Source organism: Dermacentor albipictus, chromosome 7 (assembly GCF_038994185.2).
Source record: "Dermacentor albipictus isolate Rhodes 1998 colony chromosome 7, USDA_Dalb.pri_finalv2, whole genome shotgun sequence".
Taxonomy (NCBI): Eukaryota; Metazoa; Arthropoda; class Arachnida; order Ixodida; family Ixodidae; genus Dermacentor; species Dermacentor albipictus.
In genome coordinates, this window is record NC_091827.1 from 1,003,040 (window position 1) to 1,021,434 (window position 18,395).

Sequence of the window (18,395 nt, forward strand, 5' to 3'; positions counted from 1 at the left end):
TCGTCAGTTGGACGAACAGCAACCTTACCTCCGTCGGTTGCTGCCTTTAGTTTTCCAGATATGGCCTGACTGACCGGCGCCGGGCTGGGCCAGTGTATCGAGGGTGCTGCGGCGACAGGTGGCGGCGAACGGGACGGTCGTCGAGGACTCTACTGTGTGGCAGCGAGATAGTCGGCGATGTCACGTGGGCGTTCGCCTTGTTGTGGGCGCGGTTCGTTGATGGCGAACCCTCGCAGTCCCATCTCACGGTAAGGGCATCGGCAGTAGACGTGACCCGCTTCTCCGCAGTGTTAACAGAGCGGGCGGTGGTCAGGAGCGCGCCAAATGTCCGTCTACTTCGCGTAGCTGCACTGGGCGACGGGTGGGCGTGCTGGCGGCGGCCGCGTTGGACGACGGAATTGTGGCGTTAAACGGGCCTGGCACGGTCAGGCCGGGTGGCCTTGACGACAGGCGAAGGCGGCGTAGGTTATCGCTTCCGGCTGGGGCTGTGGTGCTTCTGGTTGGACCTCAGGAACTGCAAGGGATCGCTGAACCTCATCATTGACAATTTCGGCGATTGAGGCAACTTGAGGCGTCGACCTCCAGTACAACTTCTGCAGCTCTTCCCGTACGACCGCTCGATAGTCTCGCGCAGATGGGTCGGTGGCCAGTGATTGAATTCCTGCGTAGTTTGTAGAGTTCTGGCGGTGGTTTAATTGCCGGTTCCTTATTTCTAGTGTCTTTTACGAAGCTGGTGGATTCGCGAAAGAACTCTTCTACGGTCCTCGGTGGGCTTCGTATCATTGCACCGAAATGTTTCTCCTTCACACCACGCATGAGTATAGGCGGACTTTTTCCCCTTCTGGCATATCCGGGTCTGCGTGGTGGAACAACCACGATGAACAATCACGATGGCATCACGTCGGCGGAGTGACAACGAATGCATGATGACTGTGTGACAACGATGGTGTGACGACGACGGCGCATGACAAGAGACCGATGACGAAGCCGGAGGGACGACGATGGAACGACCACGATGGCATCAAGTCGGCAGTGTGACAACGATGGCGTGACGACGATGGCGTGACGACGACGGCGCATGGCAAGAGACTGATGACGAAGCCGGAGGGACGACGATGGAACGACCACGATGGCATCAAGTCGGCAGTGTGACAACGATGGCGTGACGACGACGGCGCATGGCAAGAGACTGATGACGAAGCCGGAGGGACGACGATGGAACGACCACGATGGCATCAAGTCGGCAGTGTGACAACGATGGCGTGACGACGACGGCGCATGACAAGAGACCGATGACGAAGCCGGAGGGACGACGATGGAACGACCACGATGGCATCAAGTCGGCAGTGTGACAACGATGGCGTGACGACGACGGCGCATGGCAAGAGACTGATGACGAAGCCGGAGGGACGACGATGGAACGACCACGATGGCATCAAGTCGGCAGTGTGACAACGATGGCGTGACGACGACGGCGCATGACAAGAGACCGATGACGAAGCCGGAGGGACGACGATGGAACGACCACGATGGCATCAAGTCGGCAGTGTGACAACGATGGCGTGACGACGACGGCGCATGGCAAGAGACTGATGACGAAGCCGGAGGGACGGCGATGGAACGACCACGATGGCATCACGTCGGCGGTGTGACAACGAATGCATGACGACTGTGTGACAACGATGGCGTGACGACGGCGGCGCATGGCAAGAGACCGATGACGAAGCCGGAGGGACGACGATGGAACGACCACGATGGCATCAAGTCGGCAGTGTGACAACGAATGCATGACGACTGTGTGACAACGATGGCGTGACGACGACGGCGCATGACAAGAGACCGATGACGAAGCCGGAGGGACGACGATGGAACGACCACGATGGCATCAAGTCGGCAGTGTGACAACGAATGCATGACGACTGAGTGACAGCGATGGCGTGACGACGACGGCGCATGGCAAGAGTCCGATGACGAAGCCGGAGGGACGACGATGGAACGACCACGATGGCATCACGTCGGCGGTGTGACAACGAATGCATGACGACTGTGTGACAACGATGGCGTGACGACGGCGGCGCATGGCAAGAGACCGATGACGAAGCCGGAGGGACGACGATGGAACGACCACGATGGCATCACGTCGGCGGTGTGACAACGAATGCATGACGACTGTGTGACAACGATGGCGTGACGACGGCGGCGCATGGCAAGAGACCGATGACGAAGCCGGAGGGACGACGATGGAACGACCACGATGGCATCAAGTCGGCAGTGTGACAACGAATGCATGACGACTGTGTGACAACGATGGCGTGACGACGACGGCGCATGGCAAGAGACCGATGACCAAGCCGGAGGGACGACGATGGAACGACCACGATGGCATCAAGTCGGCAGTGTGACAACGAATGCGTGACGACTGTGTGACAACGATGGCGTGACGACGACGGCGCATGACAAGAGACCGATGACGAAGCCGGAGGGACGACGATGGAACGACCACGATGGCATCAAGTCGGCAGTGTGACAACGAATGCATGACGACTGAGTGAAAGCGATGGCGTGACGACGACGGCGCATGGCAAGAGACCGATGACGAAGCCGGAAAGACCACGATGGCATCACGTCGGCGGTGTGACAACGAATGCATGGTGACTGTGTGACAACGATGGCGTGACGACGACGGCGCATGGCAAGAGACCGATGACGAAGCCGGAACGACCACGATGGCATCACGTCGGCGGTGTGACAACGAATGCATGGCGACTGTGTGACGACGATGGCGTGACGACGACGGCGCATGGCAAGAGACCGATGACGAAGCCGGAGGGACGACGATGGAACGACCACGATGGCATCAAGTCGGCAGTGTGACAACGATGGCGTGACGACGACGGCGCATGACAAGAGACCGATGACGAAGCCGGAGGGACGACGATGGAACGACCACGATGGCATCAAGTCGGCAGTGTGACAACGAATGCATGACGACTGAGTGACAGCGATGGCGTGACGACGATGGCGCATGGCAAGAGACCGATGACGAAGCCGGAAAGACCACGATGGCATCACGTCGGCGGTGTGACAACGAATGCATGGTGACTGTGTGACAACGATGGCGTGACGACGACGGCGCATGGCAAGAGACCGATGACGAAGCCGGAACGACCACGATGGCATCACGTCGGCGGTGTGACAACGAATGCATGACGACTGTGTGACAACGATGGCGTGACGACGGCGGCGCATGGCAAGAGACCGATGACGAAGCCGGAGGGACGACGATGGAACGACCACGATGGCATCAAGTCGGCAGTGTGACAACGAATGCATGACGACTGTGTGACAACGATGGCGTGACGACGACGGCGCATGACAAGAGACCGATGACGAAGCCGGAGGGACGACGATGGAACAACCACGATGGCATCAAGTCGGCAGTGTGACAACGAATGCATGACGACTGTGTGACAACGATGGTGTGACGACTACGGCGCATGACAAGAGACCGATGACGAAGCCGGAACGACCACGATGGCATCACGTCGGCGGTGTGACAACGAATGCATGGCGACTGTGTGACGACGATGGCGTGACGACGACGGCGCATGGCAAGAGACCGATGACGAAGCCAGAGGGACGACGATGGAACAACCACGATGGCATCAAGTCGGCAGTGTTACAACGAATGCATGACGACTGTGTGGCAACGATGGCGTGACGACGACGGCGCATGGCGAGACACCGATGACGAAGCCGGAGGGACGACGATGGAACGACCACGATGGCATCAAGTCGGCAGTGTGACAACGAATGCATGACGACTGTGTGACAACGATGGCGTGACGACGACGGCGCATGGCAAGAGACCGATGACGAAGCCGGAACGACCACGATGGCATCACGTCGGCGGTGTGACAACGAATGCATGGCGACTGTGTGACGACGATGGCGTGACGACGACGGCATGTGGGGAGTCGGATGAGAAAGCCCGAATGAAGACGATGGAACGAGCATGACGGCGTCACACTCACGAGCCACACAGTGGCCGAAGCTATTAGACAACTTCGGCCACTGGGTCGGCATAGAAGGCGTGACGGCGACGGCATGACGAGTCAAATCGCGAGGCCGGAATGATGACGACGGAACCACGACGGCATCATGGTTATGAACCCACATTTAGTGGCCCAATCTAGTAGACAACTTGGGTCGCTGGTATAGCGTGAGAGGCTCTGAATATATATAGATAGATAGAAAGATAGGCTCAAAACACCTGAAGTAGGCGTTTTGCTACCCCTTTTATTAAGTCCCATTAAAAGAGCATCTATCTACCAGATTAGAAGAATAGCGCGCGTGAAGGACGCACTACGAATGGGCTCCGGCTCTTGGAACACCTCATAGCTGATCTTTTGTTTCTGCATGCTTATCGCCATCAGTCGACGGGTCTTAACGAGTGGAATGTTTTGAGAACAAGATCTCCCAGATCCGGTGACACCTTGGCCCTTGGACATTTCGAGGCGAGCAGGCCGCAGCGCTAGGCCTAACTTAGGCGCCGCGATTACGGCGTGACAGCATCGCTTGCCGCTCATGCCCACTGTACTGCTACCATGAAGATGGCTGCCTGAGACCCCCTACCTGCCGCAGCATTGGACGAAACTACACCAGCCGCCGATATGGATCAAGAACAAGGTCAAGACAACGATGATGATGATGATATGTGGTGTTTTGTGGCGCAAGGGCCAGGCTTGGCCAAAGAGCGCCATGACAAGTGGTGATGTTGACGATGTATTGTGGAAGATGTGACTTGGCTGTAAAGTGGCCTAAAAATAGTCGCTGTAGAGTGCGTAAAATCTACTTGCTATAAAATTATGGCGATGACAGATGACGAATACTATGAACATTAAAATCCATCGTAAAAGAATGATGCAGAATAGAAAATATATGAGATTGTAAAAATGCCTGGAGCACTGTTGCCTCGCCAGAGCCCTTGAAACACAAGAGCCTAGAGGCACGTGCTACACGAAAGAACTATCACAGCGCCATCCTCTGAAGAGAGGAGACGCTACGAACATGTGGGGCTAACAACATGCAACACAACATCTTTCAGATAACTTAGGACTGCGTTAGTGTCGAAGAGCGGTTCTGGGCCGAGTAACATTACAGGATGAAGGGGAATATGCTGCCGGTATGCTAACGGAAAATGTTTCTTTCTGTCAGATTCGGCTTTCCGACACTCCAGGAGGACATGGAGGACGGTCAGCCTCTCTCCGTATCTCCCACAGGTTGGGGGCTCATTTCCAGTGAGTAAAAAATTGTGGGTGCCAAATGTGTGTCCTATTCTTAGACGACAGAATAGGACATCTGTTCGGCGTGATTTTGTAGCAGAGGGCCAGAGTCCTAACTGTGGCTTAATTAGCTGGAGCTTATTATCTGTTTCCGCGTCCCACATGCGTTGCCAGTGGCCGCGCATCCTCCTTCGCAAGAAAGGCCTGAGATCTGTGACAGGCACCTCAGCGGTAGGGTTAACTGCTTGCGATGCGATAGACGTGGCCATCTCGTCCGCCAGAACGTTGCCCTCGATGCTCCTATGGCCAGGCACCCAGCATATAATTATATGCTGCTTAGATACGTACGCTTTACACAAGACGGTGTAGAGTTCATTAAATACGGGAATTTTATGTTTGCTGAGTGACATTAAGGCCTTCACGACGCTGAGAGAGTCTGTATAGATCGCTGCTTTAGGAAGTTTCGATTTTCTTATGTGCTTTACAGCAGAGAGTAGTGCGTAGGCCTCGGCCGTAAAGATACTTGTTTCCGGATGCAGTACATCGGATTCCGAAAATAATGGGCCGACGGCTGCATAGGATACCCCGGCATTTGACTTCGAAGCATCTGTGTAGAACTCTGCGCAGGTGTGCTTGTGCTGGAGCTCTAGGAAATGCATTCGGATTTCGGCCTCAGGAGCGTGCTTTGTAACTTTTATAAAGGATATGTCACACTGTATCACCTGCCACTCCCAAGGAGGTAAGAGCTTGGTTAGGTGCATTAATCGATGCTCGAGGAGTGGGACATGCATTTCATCACTAAGCTCCTTCACACGCAGCGAGAAAGGCTTTCTTATGGAGGGACGATTGCTGAAAAGTGTAGCGCACGTCATATCGGTAACGTTATGGAAACATGGATGTTCAGGATTGGAGCGTATTTTAAGGAAATATGTAAAGCTGATGTATGATCTCTGTAGGTGGAGAGACCATTCATTTGATTCTACATATAGACTTTGTATGGGACTCGTTCTGAAAGCGCCAGTGGCCAGTCGGATTCCTAGATGGTGCACTGGGTCTAGCATCTTTAGTGGGCTCGGGGCAGCAGAGTGATAAATCACGGCACCATAGTCTAGTCGCGATCGAATGAGGCTTTTATATAGATTCATTAAACACTTTCTGTCACTACTCCACGTAGTCTGGGATAGAAGTTTCATTATATTCATTGTTGTCAGACATTTTTCTCTAAGATGTTTAATGTGGGAGACGAAAGTGAGTCTGTAGTCAAGTATGATACCTAGGAATTTGTGCTCTTTGCTGATAGGTATTCGTTGTCCACACAGTTCTAAGGAAGGATCCGGAACCAGGCCTCTCTTTCTTGTAAAAAGAACGCAAGAGCTTTTGTTAGGATTGATCTGAAATCCATTCTTGTCTGCCCACACTGAGACTTTGTTCAGGCCATGCTGTACCTGTCTCTCGCAGACTGCGAGGTTACAACATTTGAAAGCTATTTGAATGTCGTCCACGTAGACAGAGTAAAAGATGGCGGGTGGTAATGAAGCACGAAGCGTGTTCATGTTCACTATAAAGAGCGTGCAGCTGAGCATGCCTCCTTGGGGTACGCCCGTTTCTTGCGTAAAAGGGCGTGAGAGTGCATTGTCGACTTTTACTCGGAAGGTACGATTTGACAGATAGCTTTCTATTATATTATGCATATTACCGTGGATGCCCATTTCTGACAAGTCTCTTAAGATTCCGTAACGCCACGTCGTATCGTACGCCTTCTCCATATCGAGGAATATGGATAAGAAGAATTGTTTGTGTACACAGGCGTCCCGGATATTTGCTTCTACACGTACAAGGTGGTCAGTTGTGGAGCGTCCTTCTCGGAAGCCGCACTGATAAGGATCAAGCATTTTGCTCTGTTCAAGGAAAAAGATGAGTCGCCGATTTATCATTTTTTCGAACACCTTACAAATGCAACTTGTGAGGGCTATCGGGCGGTAACTTGCCACTGAGGAAGGGTCCTTGCCTTGTTTCAAAACAGGGATCACAATGGCTTCCTTCCATGCAGCTGGAAGGTACCCTGCATCCCAAATGGTGTTGAAAAGTGTGAGTAGTGTAACCTGCGTGTCATTGTGTAAGTGTTTGAGCATTTCATACATGATTCTATCAGATCCTGGTGCGGGGCTGTTGCATGCGCTCAAGGCAGCTCTCAATTCGGCAATACAAAAAGGACGGTTGTAAGGCTCATTCTCTCGACCTTTTCTTGTTAATGGCTTACGTTCTTCTGTTTGTTTGTATTTGAGAAAGGATTGTGTATAGTTTGTTTGACTTGACACGCTCTCGAAATATTCCCCAAGTGAGTCTGCCTGATCTTGCAGTGTATCGCCCTGTGTGTTTACCAGGGGGAGTGAATGTGTTTCCCGCCCTCTAATCCTATTAACTCTGTTCCAGGCTTTGGCCTCATCCCTAAACGAGTTAATGCTCGATAGAAACTTGTGCCAGCTTTCTCTTCTGGCTTGTCGGCGGGTTCGCCTGCCTTGGGATTTTACTTTTTTAAAATTGATAAGATTCTCCGCAGTGGGGGAGGCGCGCAGCAACCCCCACGCCTTGTTCTGATTCTTACGGGCGATCCTACATTCGCTGTTCCACCACGGCACACGTCGTTTGCATGCCAGACCACTCACTTCGGATATGCATTTAGATGCGACATCTATTATGAATGCTGTAAAGAACTCGACTGCAGCATCAATTCCTAACGAAGACAGGTCAGCCCATGAGATACTAGACAGAGATCGAAATTTCTGCCATTCGGCTGTGTCTATCTTCCACCTAGGAGCCTGTGGTAGACATTCGTTTTCTTTATATGTTCTTAGTAGTATAGGGAAGTGGTCGCTCCCGTAAGGATTGTCGTTTACTTCCCATTCAAGTTCAGACAGTAGTGACGGGGAGACTAGGCTAAGATCTATTGATGAAAATGTTCTGTTTGCAAGAGAATAGTATGTCGCTTCCTTCTTATTCAGAAGACAAACACCAGACGAGAAAAGGAACTGTTCAACAAGACGTCCTCGCGCATCTATACGAGGGTCGCCCCACAGGTAGTTGTGTGCATTGAAGTCGCCAAGGACAACGTAAGGTTCTGGCAATTCATCTATAAAGGACTGAAATTCATGTTTAGTTAATTTGTAATGTGGGGGTATATAAAGCGAGCAAATAGTGATGAGTTTGTTTAGCAGAACGGCTCGCATCGCCACTGCTTCAAGGGGCGTTCGTAGCTGTAAAGGTTGACATGCTATACTTTTATGAGTGAGAATCGCAACACCACCCGATGATGCGAAAGCATCATCGCGATCTTTGCGAAACGTAACATACGTACGGAGAAAGTTTGTGTGTTTGGATTTTAAGTGTCTTTCCTGTAAACACAGCACTTTTGGATTGTGTTTATGGATAAGTTCTTGAACATCATCAAGATTCCTAAGTAGACCTCTGACATTCCATTGAATGATTTGTGTATCCATATTTTAAATTTAATTGGTGCTGTGTTTACGGAAAGGGAAGGGATGTCTTAGATTACAGAGCCCTTTCGAGGCCCTGTAACCGGGGTTTTGCTCTTTTTGAAGCGTTCGAGGGAACCTCGCCGCTCCTTAGGCGCCTGGGGCGCCTTGGGGATAGGTGTGGTGTCCATTGCCTCTTGTGAGGCGCCGGACACATGCTCTTGTGAGCGAGAAGTTACCAGGGAAGGTCCCGCCTTGGAGGGCAAGACCCCTGCGCCCAACAGCCCGGAGGTCGATGGGGTTCCCTGGGGGATTTGGCTGCGCCGGCCATTGCCAGCACTGGAAGGGACCTGGGAGGTTGAGGCAGCCTCGGTTGCGCCCACCTTCGGGGTCGATGGTCCCTTTTCCTCGGTTGGCGGAGCAGCGCTAGCTGCAACCACCGTGGGGGCAGATGGCGTAACTGCCGACTCACTGCGTGTGGGTCGGACAGTCGCCGGAGGCCGTTGTGACGCTGCCCCCTGATGCGCCACTTCGGCAAAGCTTTTCTTTGGCAGGTATGCGACCCGCCTGCGTGCCTCCTTGAATGATATATTCTCTTTTACTTTTATAGTTACTATTTCTTTTTCCTTCTTCCAGGAGGGGCACGACCGCGAGTACGCGACGTGATCCCCGTCACAGTTTACACAGTGGAGAGAGTTATTACATGCTTCAGTGGCGTGTTCGAGGGCGCTACATTTCGCACATGTTTGGCGGCCTCGGCAGCTCTGCGAGCTGTGGCCGAAACGCTGGCATTTGAAACATCTCAAGGGATTTGGCACGTACGGTCTTACACGAAGCTTGATGTACCCGACCTCGATTGACTCGGGCAGGACACTTGAATTGAAGGTGAGTATTATGTGTTTGGTCGCAATTTCTTTACCGTCTCGCCTCATCCTGATTCTTCTGACGTTCATGACATTCTGTTCACTGAAGCCCTCCAATAGTTCAGCCTCAGTGAGCTCTAGCAAATCATCATCGGAGACAACGCCGCGGGAGGTATTCATCGTGCGGTGCGGGGTTACTACTACTTGGGTCTCCCCAAATGATACTAGTTTAGGAAGTTTCTCAAATTGTTTTAGGTCGCGGAGCTCCAAGAGGAGGTCACCGCTAGCCATCCTTGACACCTTATATCCTGGGCCAAAAACTTCGGTAAGAGACTTGGATACAAGGAACGGGGAGATTGTTCGTACTTGCTTAGCTGGTTTTTCTGCGTGGATCACATGAAAACGGGGAAAATTGTGGACTTGTTGTCCGAAAAACTGAAAAACTTCTTCGGTGCGCCCTCGTTTCTGAGGGCGATCAGGTAGTTTAGGAAAAGCATGTTACATAAGTAATGTTGGGTTTTCGGCCGCGATGCCGACCACCCACCATGGAGCCCAACAGGGGGACGTGACAGAAGTTCCTGCTAGAGAAACCCTACCAACGCCAGCCGTACATCGCTGCTATAACCAAATACAGCATAACCAAGGCTGGATAGCTACACAAGGTTAACCCTTGCCGCCGGGAAACTAGGAAGTGAGGAGAAGTGATGAGAAGACAGGAAAGATGAAAAAGGCGAGAGAGAAAGACGAAGATTGGAGAGGAGGACAGGAAAAGGCGACTGCCGATTTCCCCCGGGTGGGTCAGTCCGGGGGTGCCGTCTACGTGAAGCCGAGGCCAAAGGGGTGTGTTGCTGCCGCCGAGGGGCCGTAAAGGTCCAAACACCCAGCATTGGCTCAAGCCCCAGGATCCCATTTTCCCCGGACACGGCTAAGCCGCGCACGGCTACACGCGGGAGGGTCCAACCCTCGTGTGCTCGGGTACGTGGTGCCGCAACATACCAAAATCCTGCTTACGCAGACGCCCCTGCGGGGTCAAGACAACGAAGACGGGACTTGGTTTCTCGTGGCGCGAAAGCGCAAGAAACAGGTCCAAACAACATCGAGCTTGCCACCCAACACTGAACCTACACAGCAGGGCCACCAACATCTGACATTGCGCAATAAGAGCTCGCAGCTGCCCCCGCTACCGATCGACGACTTGAAAGTGGTCTTCCGACCGAGAGATGGACTGAATATCGGTGAGTGGCCGAAGCACTCTATAGTCAGAGCTATAGGCACAGTGGCTCAATTAAACGAGAGGACGTACAACCAGCTAACCATTCGAATACGCCGAGAGCAGAACGTCGCAGTGGTCAGCACACCGGACGAAGAACTAGCGGCAAGACTGCAGCTGATCAAGTCTATATGCCTGGAAAACAAGCAGTACGAGGTGCAGGCCTATGTGGCTGCTCCGGATGCCTCCAGCAAAGCAGTAATCTCCGGCATAGAGAAGAACACTACGCCTACAACGCTGATGAGAAACATCCGATCCCCCATATATGGCTGACGTCCTGCATGCAAGAATGATGGGAAATTCAGCCACGGCCATCATCACGTTCTCTGGCATTCGGGTTCCCCCGTACATCTGCTATTACGGAGCAGAATATCGGTGCTACATTCATAACCTCCGACAGCAGCTGTGCTGCGTGTGGCTCTCCACGGGTCATCGAGCGGATGTTTCCCCAACCCCGGATAAAGCCCGGTGTGCTGCGTGCGGAACTTCCAACCCCTCCGAAGGACATGATTGCACGCTGAAATGTTTTCATTGTGGTGGTGAGCACCCTACCACTGACTCCCGATGTCCAGTAAGGCAACAAAAGCCGTTTAACAAGAGCCACGTGTTCCGAGAGCAGCAGAAAATGGCGGAGCAACAACTCCAGCACGACAAGCAGTTCAGCAAGGTGACGACATTCAACGTTTCGGCACCTACGACTACTGATGCAACACGTCGTCGTCCCCGCTCGCGACGGGACGACTTCGCACAACTTTTTTCGGCCGCCAGTAAACAAACCAAAAAAATTGATTATGGGAGATTTGAATGCGTCCCACCCAGCATGGGGGTACCAAACAGAAACTCCAAAAGGCCGCCGTCTAGCCCACGCCATGAGCATTCATCGATTCACTCTATTGACAGAACCTGACACACCAACCAGAATGGGCAACAGCGTAAGCAGGGATACCTGCCCTGACCTAACAATGGTCAAGGGGTTGACTCAATGCTCCTGGAACAACCTAATGAATAATCTGGGCAGTGACCACAGAATTCTAGGCACAGAAGTCCAACTGGTGGCCATACGCACCCCAGAACGTGCAATGAATGTAACGAACTGGGACGCTTTCCGGCGCAACAGAACCAAATCTAATGAACACGACGCGCCATCTCTACACGAGTAGATACAGCAGCCACAAGTATATTTTAAAGCTGCCACTAAGCAACTTATTGCAACAACGGAGACCGGATGTGGATAGGCATCTGCTCCATCTCTGGGATGCTCGAAGAGGCCTGACCAAACGATGGAAGAGGCAGCGGCACAACCATAAGCTGAAACAAAGAATCGCCCGGATCACAGCAGAAGCTAAAGAATACGCCACCAGCCTCACTAATAACAATTGGCACAACCTCTGCGACTGCCTTAATGGTACACTAAGTACTTCCAAAACGTGATCCCTCCTCAGAGCACTACTCAACCCAACGCACACAACCAACACCATCCGCACTATCATCCGCAAAGAACAAATGGATGATCACGCTCTCCTCCAAACACTGCAACAGAGATGCATTGCTACAGGTCACCGATCGGAGTACAAAGACTATCCACACGAGGAAGAAACCCAATTGGACGGCGATATTACAGAGAGAGAAGTGAGGGCAGCCCTACACGACATAAGACGTAACACGGCGCCCGGAGTAGACGGCATTCACTATGGGCTGCTATGCATCCTCGACGATTAGGCCATACGGCAACTCACAGCACACTACAATGACAATTGGAAAAACGGAAGGCTTCCACAGGAATGACGAGACGCCAATATTACCTTAATTCTTAAACCCGGGAAACCGCTGTCCCTCCAAAATCTCAGACCCATTTCCCTGACTTCGTGTATTGGCAAACTCTTCGAGCATGTAGTTCTAATGCGCTTCCAGCGTCACCTTACCTTATTCGGCTATCGACCAGGTCTGTCTACGCAGGACATAATTCTACAACTTAAGGAGAACGTTGTGGATAGTCCGAGTAAGGTTCAAACAAGAGCCATTCAGGCACTGGACCTCAAGGGAGCCTTCGATAACGTCTCACATGACCTCATTCTAAACAATCTTGCATCCTCCCGATGCGGAAAACGCATCTGTGATTATGTCCGAGCCTTTTTATCTGACCGCACAGCCACAATCGGCCTAGGTAATACTCGGTCGGATATCATAAAGCTTTCCGGAAGAGGGACTCCCCAGGGTTCGTTTCTCGCCCTGGTTCGCCCTGGCTCGACTCTTTGGCGATGACACATCGAACACACCGGTCCTATACACCGACGTGGCCCGCTACCTACGGAAACGTGCCTATGTGTAGCCGTATTAGATAGTACAGACGTTCTGACGGCTTCGGCCACACTCAACACAATGGACAGTGGCACGGCGGAAGAGGCTGCTATCGCCCTAGCTATCGTACACACTTCAACCATGCCGGCACCAGATGGACCCATCGCAGTGGTCACTGATTCACAGACCACCTGCACAACTTTGGCACAAGGGAGGGTGACGCCCTACACATACCGCATCCTTACATAATTACACCCCACAGCATTACACAGGGGTGCGTATCATCTGGGCACCTGGATACGCCTCTCTCCATGGTAATGGAGGGAGGCGTGTTATCTTATTCGGTAACCGGGCGCCATTGGAAGAGCTGTCCAACCCAGACGACGCACCGACAGAAGCACTGAACTACACTGAAACTCTCCAATATTACAGAGATAGCAGGAAACATTTCCCTCCACCACATAATTCCCCTAACCGAGAAGATGCAGTCGCGTGGCGACAGCTTCAAACTAATTCATTTCCCCGCCTCTTTTATCTTCACCAATATCCATCATACTGGCCCTACTGTGGAGCAAAGCCTACAGTACATCATTGCACCTGGGAATGCCCGCACCCTCAGGGTTACTCCCCTATTCTTTCACCTTCACCTTCCTCCTGGGAGACTGCGCTCACTAGCGTAGATCCGCAAGAGCTGCGACGGCTGATCCGGCGGGCATGCGGAGTGGCGCGAGCCAATGCGGCCCTGAACTACGGGCTCCACCCTACGAGGAAGTCACCCCATCTCATTACAAATAAATGCTTTGTCTCTCTCTCTCTCTTTCTCTCTAATAGAGTAGAACACGTTAGTATCACCTATGTACAACATAATAATAGAACAGCTTTGAATACTTACAATATCGTTAATGTACAGTAAAATAAAACAGGTGCTAATACGAATCCTTGATGCACCCCGTAATACAATATACTGAATTTCACAACTACGCCATTTATTGATGCGTACTGCATTTTTTGAGGTGAGGTATCTTTTTACTATTACACATAAGGCAACACCACAGATTCCATAAACAGGGAGATTTTTTCCTAAAAGAACATCGTGTTGCACGCAATCGAAGGGCTTTCTAAAATCAAGCGAGATACCAGGAGTAAGGATACCGTTTTTTATGTTGTCAAGGATTTGTTCCTTTATTTCGAGCAAAGCGGCTTCCGAAGATTTACTCCTGCAAAAACCGTATAGCTCATTTGCTGTTATATTATGCGCGTCTAAAAACCCGGGGATCTTAGCGCGCTAAGAGCAAGCTGACCAATTTTCATTGAAAGCAAAAGTACCATGAAAGTATGTCATACATGCACAATGCGCGGAGATTGGCCTGTAGTTGTTCAAAGCGTTAACGGTCACTCGTGCTAGCTTCATTTGATCTGGGAACACACCTTTAAGTAGAATATTACAGATATATGCGAGAGGCACGCTTACAACTTCCCTAATGGCCTTCAGAGGCTTAGCTTTCATGTAATTTGCACTAGAATCGTAGCTGTATTTTAACGATAAGATTATGGTCTACATCTCGTACTGGTCAGTTGCCGGCAAGAACGCTGTAGAAGAACATCCGACTAACTATGTACACTTACAGATACTCACACTTAACTCCCGTATCCGTAGAGTAGGTCCCCAGCGGGGCCGGCGAGGCGGCTGCAGATTGTTGGTCTTCCTCTCCAGGCTGATTCTTGTTGGCCTGGTTGACCTTGCGGTTCCTGCGACGCAGGTGCGCAACTCGCTCTGAGAGACTCGGCGTTGCTTTTGCTCGAGGCCACGTGAAGCCGAATGCTAAGAGGAGAAATTACGGACTGTCTCAAATACCGGTCACAGGACAGTTATTTTAGCACTATGGAATAATTAGTCTAAATCATACCTGTGAGTATGACCTGGCTCCGTATTCTTGCTCCGCCATCATAAACAATTCCTTCTTTATTGTATATCATATTGACCGCTAATAAACACGAGGACCGGGGAAGAGAACACAAAAGGACGGCACCAACTAGGCTAAACTCAAGTTCTTGTGACCCTTCTTTATTGACCTGCCAAACCCAGAAAAAAGATTCACGCAGAAACTCCTCTTGTCTAAGTGTGAGTGAGCATTCTGCCACTTGCTCACCTCCCTCCCCCCCCCTCTCCCCACCTTAAAGAAGCAACACAAAGGTCGAGTGTAGTATTTTCTGCTTCCTCGAAGTCGTCCAGGCTGTGCAAGTTAACAGAACGATGTTCCAGGAAGCCGCCCGCACAGTGATCCATAAAGGAAAATTCGTTGTATGTCAAACAGGCGTGGTTCATAGAATTCCCTGTGGAATGGTCGGGCAAACCGGTCGCTGCTTAAATGACCGCCTTACGCTGAAATAACGTCAAAAACAACCGGCATCTCGGCGCGCACTGCCAAAAGCGCCCACGCTTTCCAAACGTCCATGGCTCCACCGTCCGGAATCGTCATCAATGGTCGAGGCTTATTACCGAGGTGAAGTCGATGTGTGACGAAAATGTGCGAGTCCCTGACGTTGACAGAAAAGGAACTAGGGTTTTTGGATGTGTAATGAGTGCAGCGTCAGGTGTCGCGAGTGTAATAAGTGACGGCCCGATGCTTGCATAAACAAGTTGAAGGATGCGCTATGTGTGTCTAGTTTTCGCCTATCGTCCTCGTCTCTTAAGCGCATTTACTCCGGCGTCATGTCAGTCTAACAAGCCTAACTAAGTGTACTGACCGACTATAAAAAAAAAAAAACGTATGTTAGCCATTGAGTCTGATAGGCCCTTGGTTCCCATTTTGCTGTTATCGCACTATGTGTTTACATGTCGAAATGAAGTTTGTTTTGTTATTAGCTGCCTTGCGTCCAAGTTGATTCTGTCGACCAGGGTATGCGCCGCCGCCACGTTTTCTCCCCCCGCATGCGTTTCGTTTAGGCGCTGTTTCTTCTTCTTTTTTCCTTGTCTTCTCAGCGATCATCTATTTCACTTGGGCCACAGATCGACATCTACACGCGGCGGCAATATTCATTTATTTATTCGAACATACTATCAGCCCTTTACAGTGCCAAGATAGGAATGAGTACAATAATGTGTTACATGTTACACAACAAAAACACTGAACACACAGCAGTGCATATGATCAGGTATACACAAACAATATTAGGAAAAATTCATGACACTTAGTGCATAAGCTTGTGGCGCTTAGTAGAGCACTATAAGATAACAAAAACTGAAATCACGTGCCACTAAGAGTATTGTCGAAGGTGGGTCCTAAACTCCTCGTAGTCTGTCGCGCTTACCACTCTCTCCGGCAGTTTATTCCATTCTCTCGCAGTTTGCAAAAAAACTGGCTGTGGCTTAGCTAAGGTTAAGCCCAGGATGCGAAGCATACTAGACTCTATTTTAACGCGACAGCGTTTAGGAGCTCGTGTCGCAGAAAAGCCGGTGTCGTCGGCGTCGGCTCAGGCGTGCGGCGCTTGCTCAGGCGCACATTTCGTTGTCGCGCCGAACGCTGCGTTGCTCGACGCTCACCGCGTCCGATGCGGGGCGCGTAGTCGCTGCGCCGTAGCAAAGCCACCTAGAAACAGTCTCTGTAGCACGCCGCAACCTTCGCTTCTCATTCCAACGAGCAGCTCTGTCTCCAGGAGGCATCTCACCTCGTGAGTGTCTAGCAGAGGCAAGCGCAGCTGCTTATAGACAAGAACGGCACCGAGAGCGGCGCTGCTGCGCCGGCGTTGAGAGCGCCGCATGCGGAGCAAAATTCTATTAGCGGTGGTACCCCTCTCCCATCTCTCGTTCGCGCCGCCTTGATTGCCTCCTGCACTGCGCGTGTTTGGGCACGTTTCGCGCCGCGCGCGGTGTGTGCGCGTGGACATTTCCTTCGAAGGGCGGTGTACAGTCTCTCTCACATTTAGGGGAAAACTCGAAGCGCAGCAGCTCGCGCAGATGCTCGAGGGGTGGGATCTTGAACGGCGTCGTCTGCTACGGCGGCGCACGCTGGCCGCATTGTCGAGAAACGTTCTACTGTCAGGTGCAGGCCGCTAATCACATCGTTACTGCGTGAAAGGAGCCGGTATTCTTTGCTAAGCGTTGCGCGACGCCCACTGATACGCCTCGAATGTAAGTTCATCGCTGCATGGCAGTCATAGACGACGTACTGATTCCATACATTCTTGACGGCCCGTTTCTGGAAGGCGACTATATATTCTAACGCGATAGGACGCCGATCCACACTGCTCGTGCTGTGCAAGAACTGCTAGAAGAGCGCGCAGTCACTCTCTTGGAGCGGCCGCCTCAATCCCCGGGCGCCAACATCATTTAAAATGTCTGGGGCTCGTTGAAAGTATCGCTGGCGCAACGTCCCCTCTATCAGTCGCCCGAGGATAGGCTTCGATCCACCATCGTCAGTGACTGAGACGTGCAGCGAATGAACACATCCCTGATCAAGTCATTCTACACTTCACTGCCTTCCAGGATGAGCGCTGTCATCGCTGCCGCTGGGGACATGACGAGATACTAACTGAAGTTCCGAGCGTGACGTGTCCAATTCCCCACCGGCGGGCAGGGTCTGTCTGGTGTAGCGAATGATTATCGAGAAAAATCACTTCCAGCTCATTGTCTGAACCTAAAATGTTCATTTAATCGTGTCCGTTTGTTTCACCGTGTTCGACTCCCATTGTTGAGTGCTTTGTTTTCCTTTCGAGTCAAACAAAGACTGAGCACGTTGCGCGCACATCTTGGTGCGTTTTGTCGCTGCTCATTACGGTAGCACACACAGTGAAGAAATATACGTGCACACGCTCAGTACTCCGGCCCTTCGAAATTACAAATGAACCATGTTGTCAAAAGAAGTTTGTGGAACTCCATTAGCGCCAATGAAGGATCAGAGTGTGACGACGCACAACGTTTAGTAAAGAACATCAGCTCAGTTCCCGCAGTACCGATGAAATCGGTGCACTGCCCCTGACAGTACCACGCTTCCCGAAAATGCGGCCAGCGCGCGCCGCCGTAGCAGACGACGCAGATCACGACACCGCCCCTCAAGCGTGTGCGCCTGCTCGAGCTGCTGCCGCCGCACGACTCCATTGCTTGCCGCATCGCGATGCAATACGTTCCGAGTTTTCCCTTTAGTGTGAAACAAACTGCACACGCTATATTTGCCTTTAAGAAGATCGGTACGCTTGACGATTATTT

General features: G+C 51.6%; 1 protein-coding gene across 6 annotated transcripts in view; it reads right to left on the bottom strand.

Moving 5' to 3' along the window:
* Nucleotides 1-18,395, bottom strand: part of LOC135918004 (nidogen-like) — a 382,953-nt gene that overhangs the window by 15,296 nt on the left and 349,262 nt on the right. For 2 of the 6 annotated variants that reach the window (XM_065451667.2, XM_065451665.2), the window contains one exon: nt 14,826-14,938. In XM_065451667.2, coding sequence (XP_065307739.2) covers nt 14,826-14,938 — 113 coding nt within the window. Of the gene's footprint in view, nt 1-14,825; nt 15,012-18,395 lie in introns of those variants that run through there. The other 4 variants (XM_065451666.2, XR_011507287.1, XR_011507286.1 and 1 more) reach the window with 4 other exon arrangements.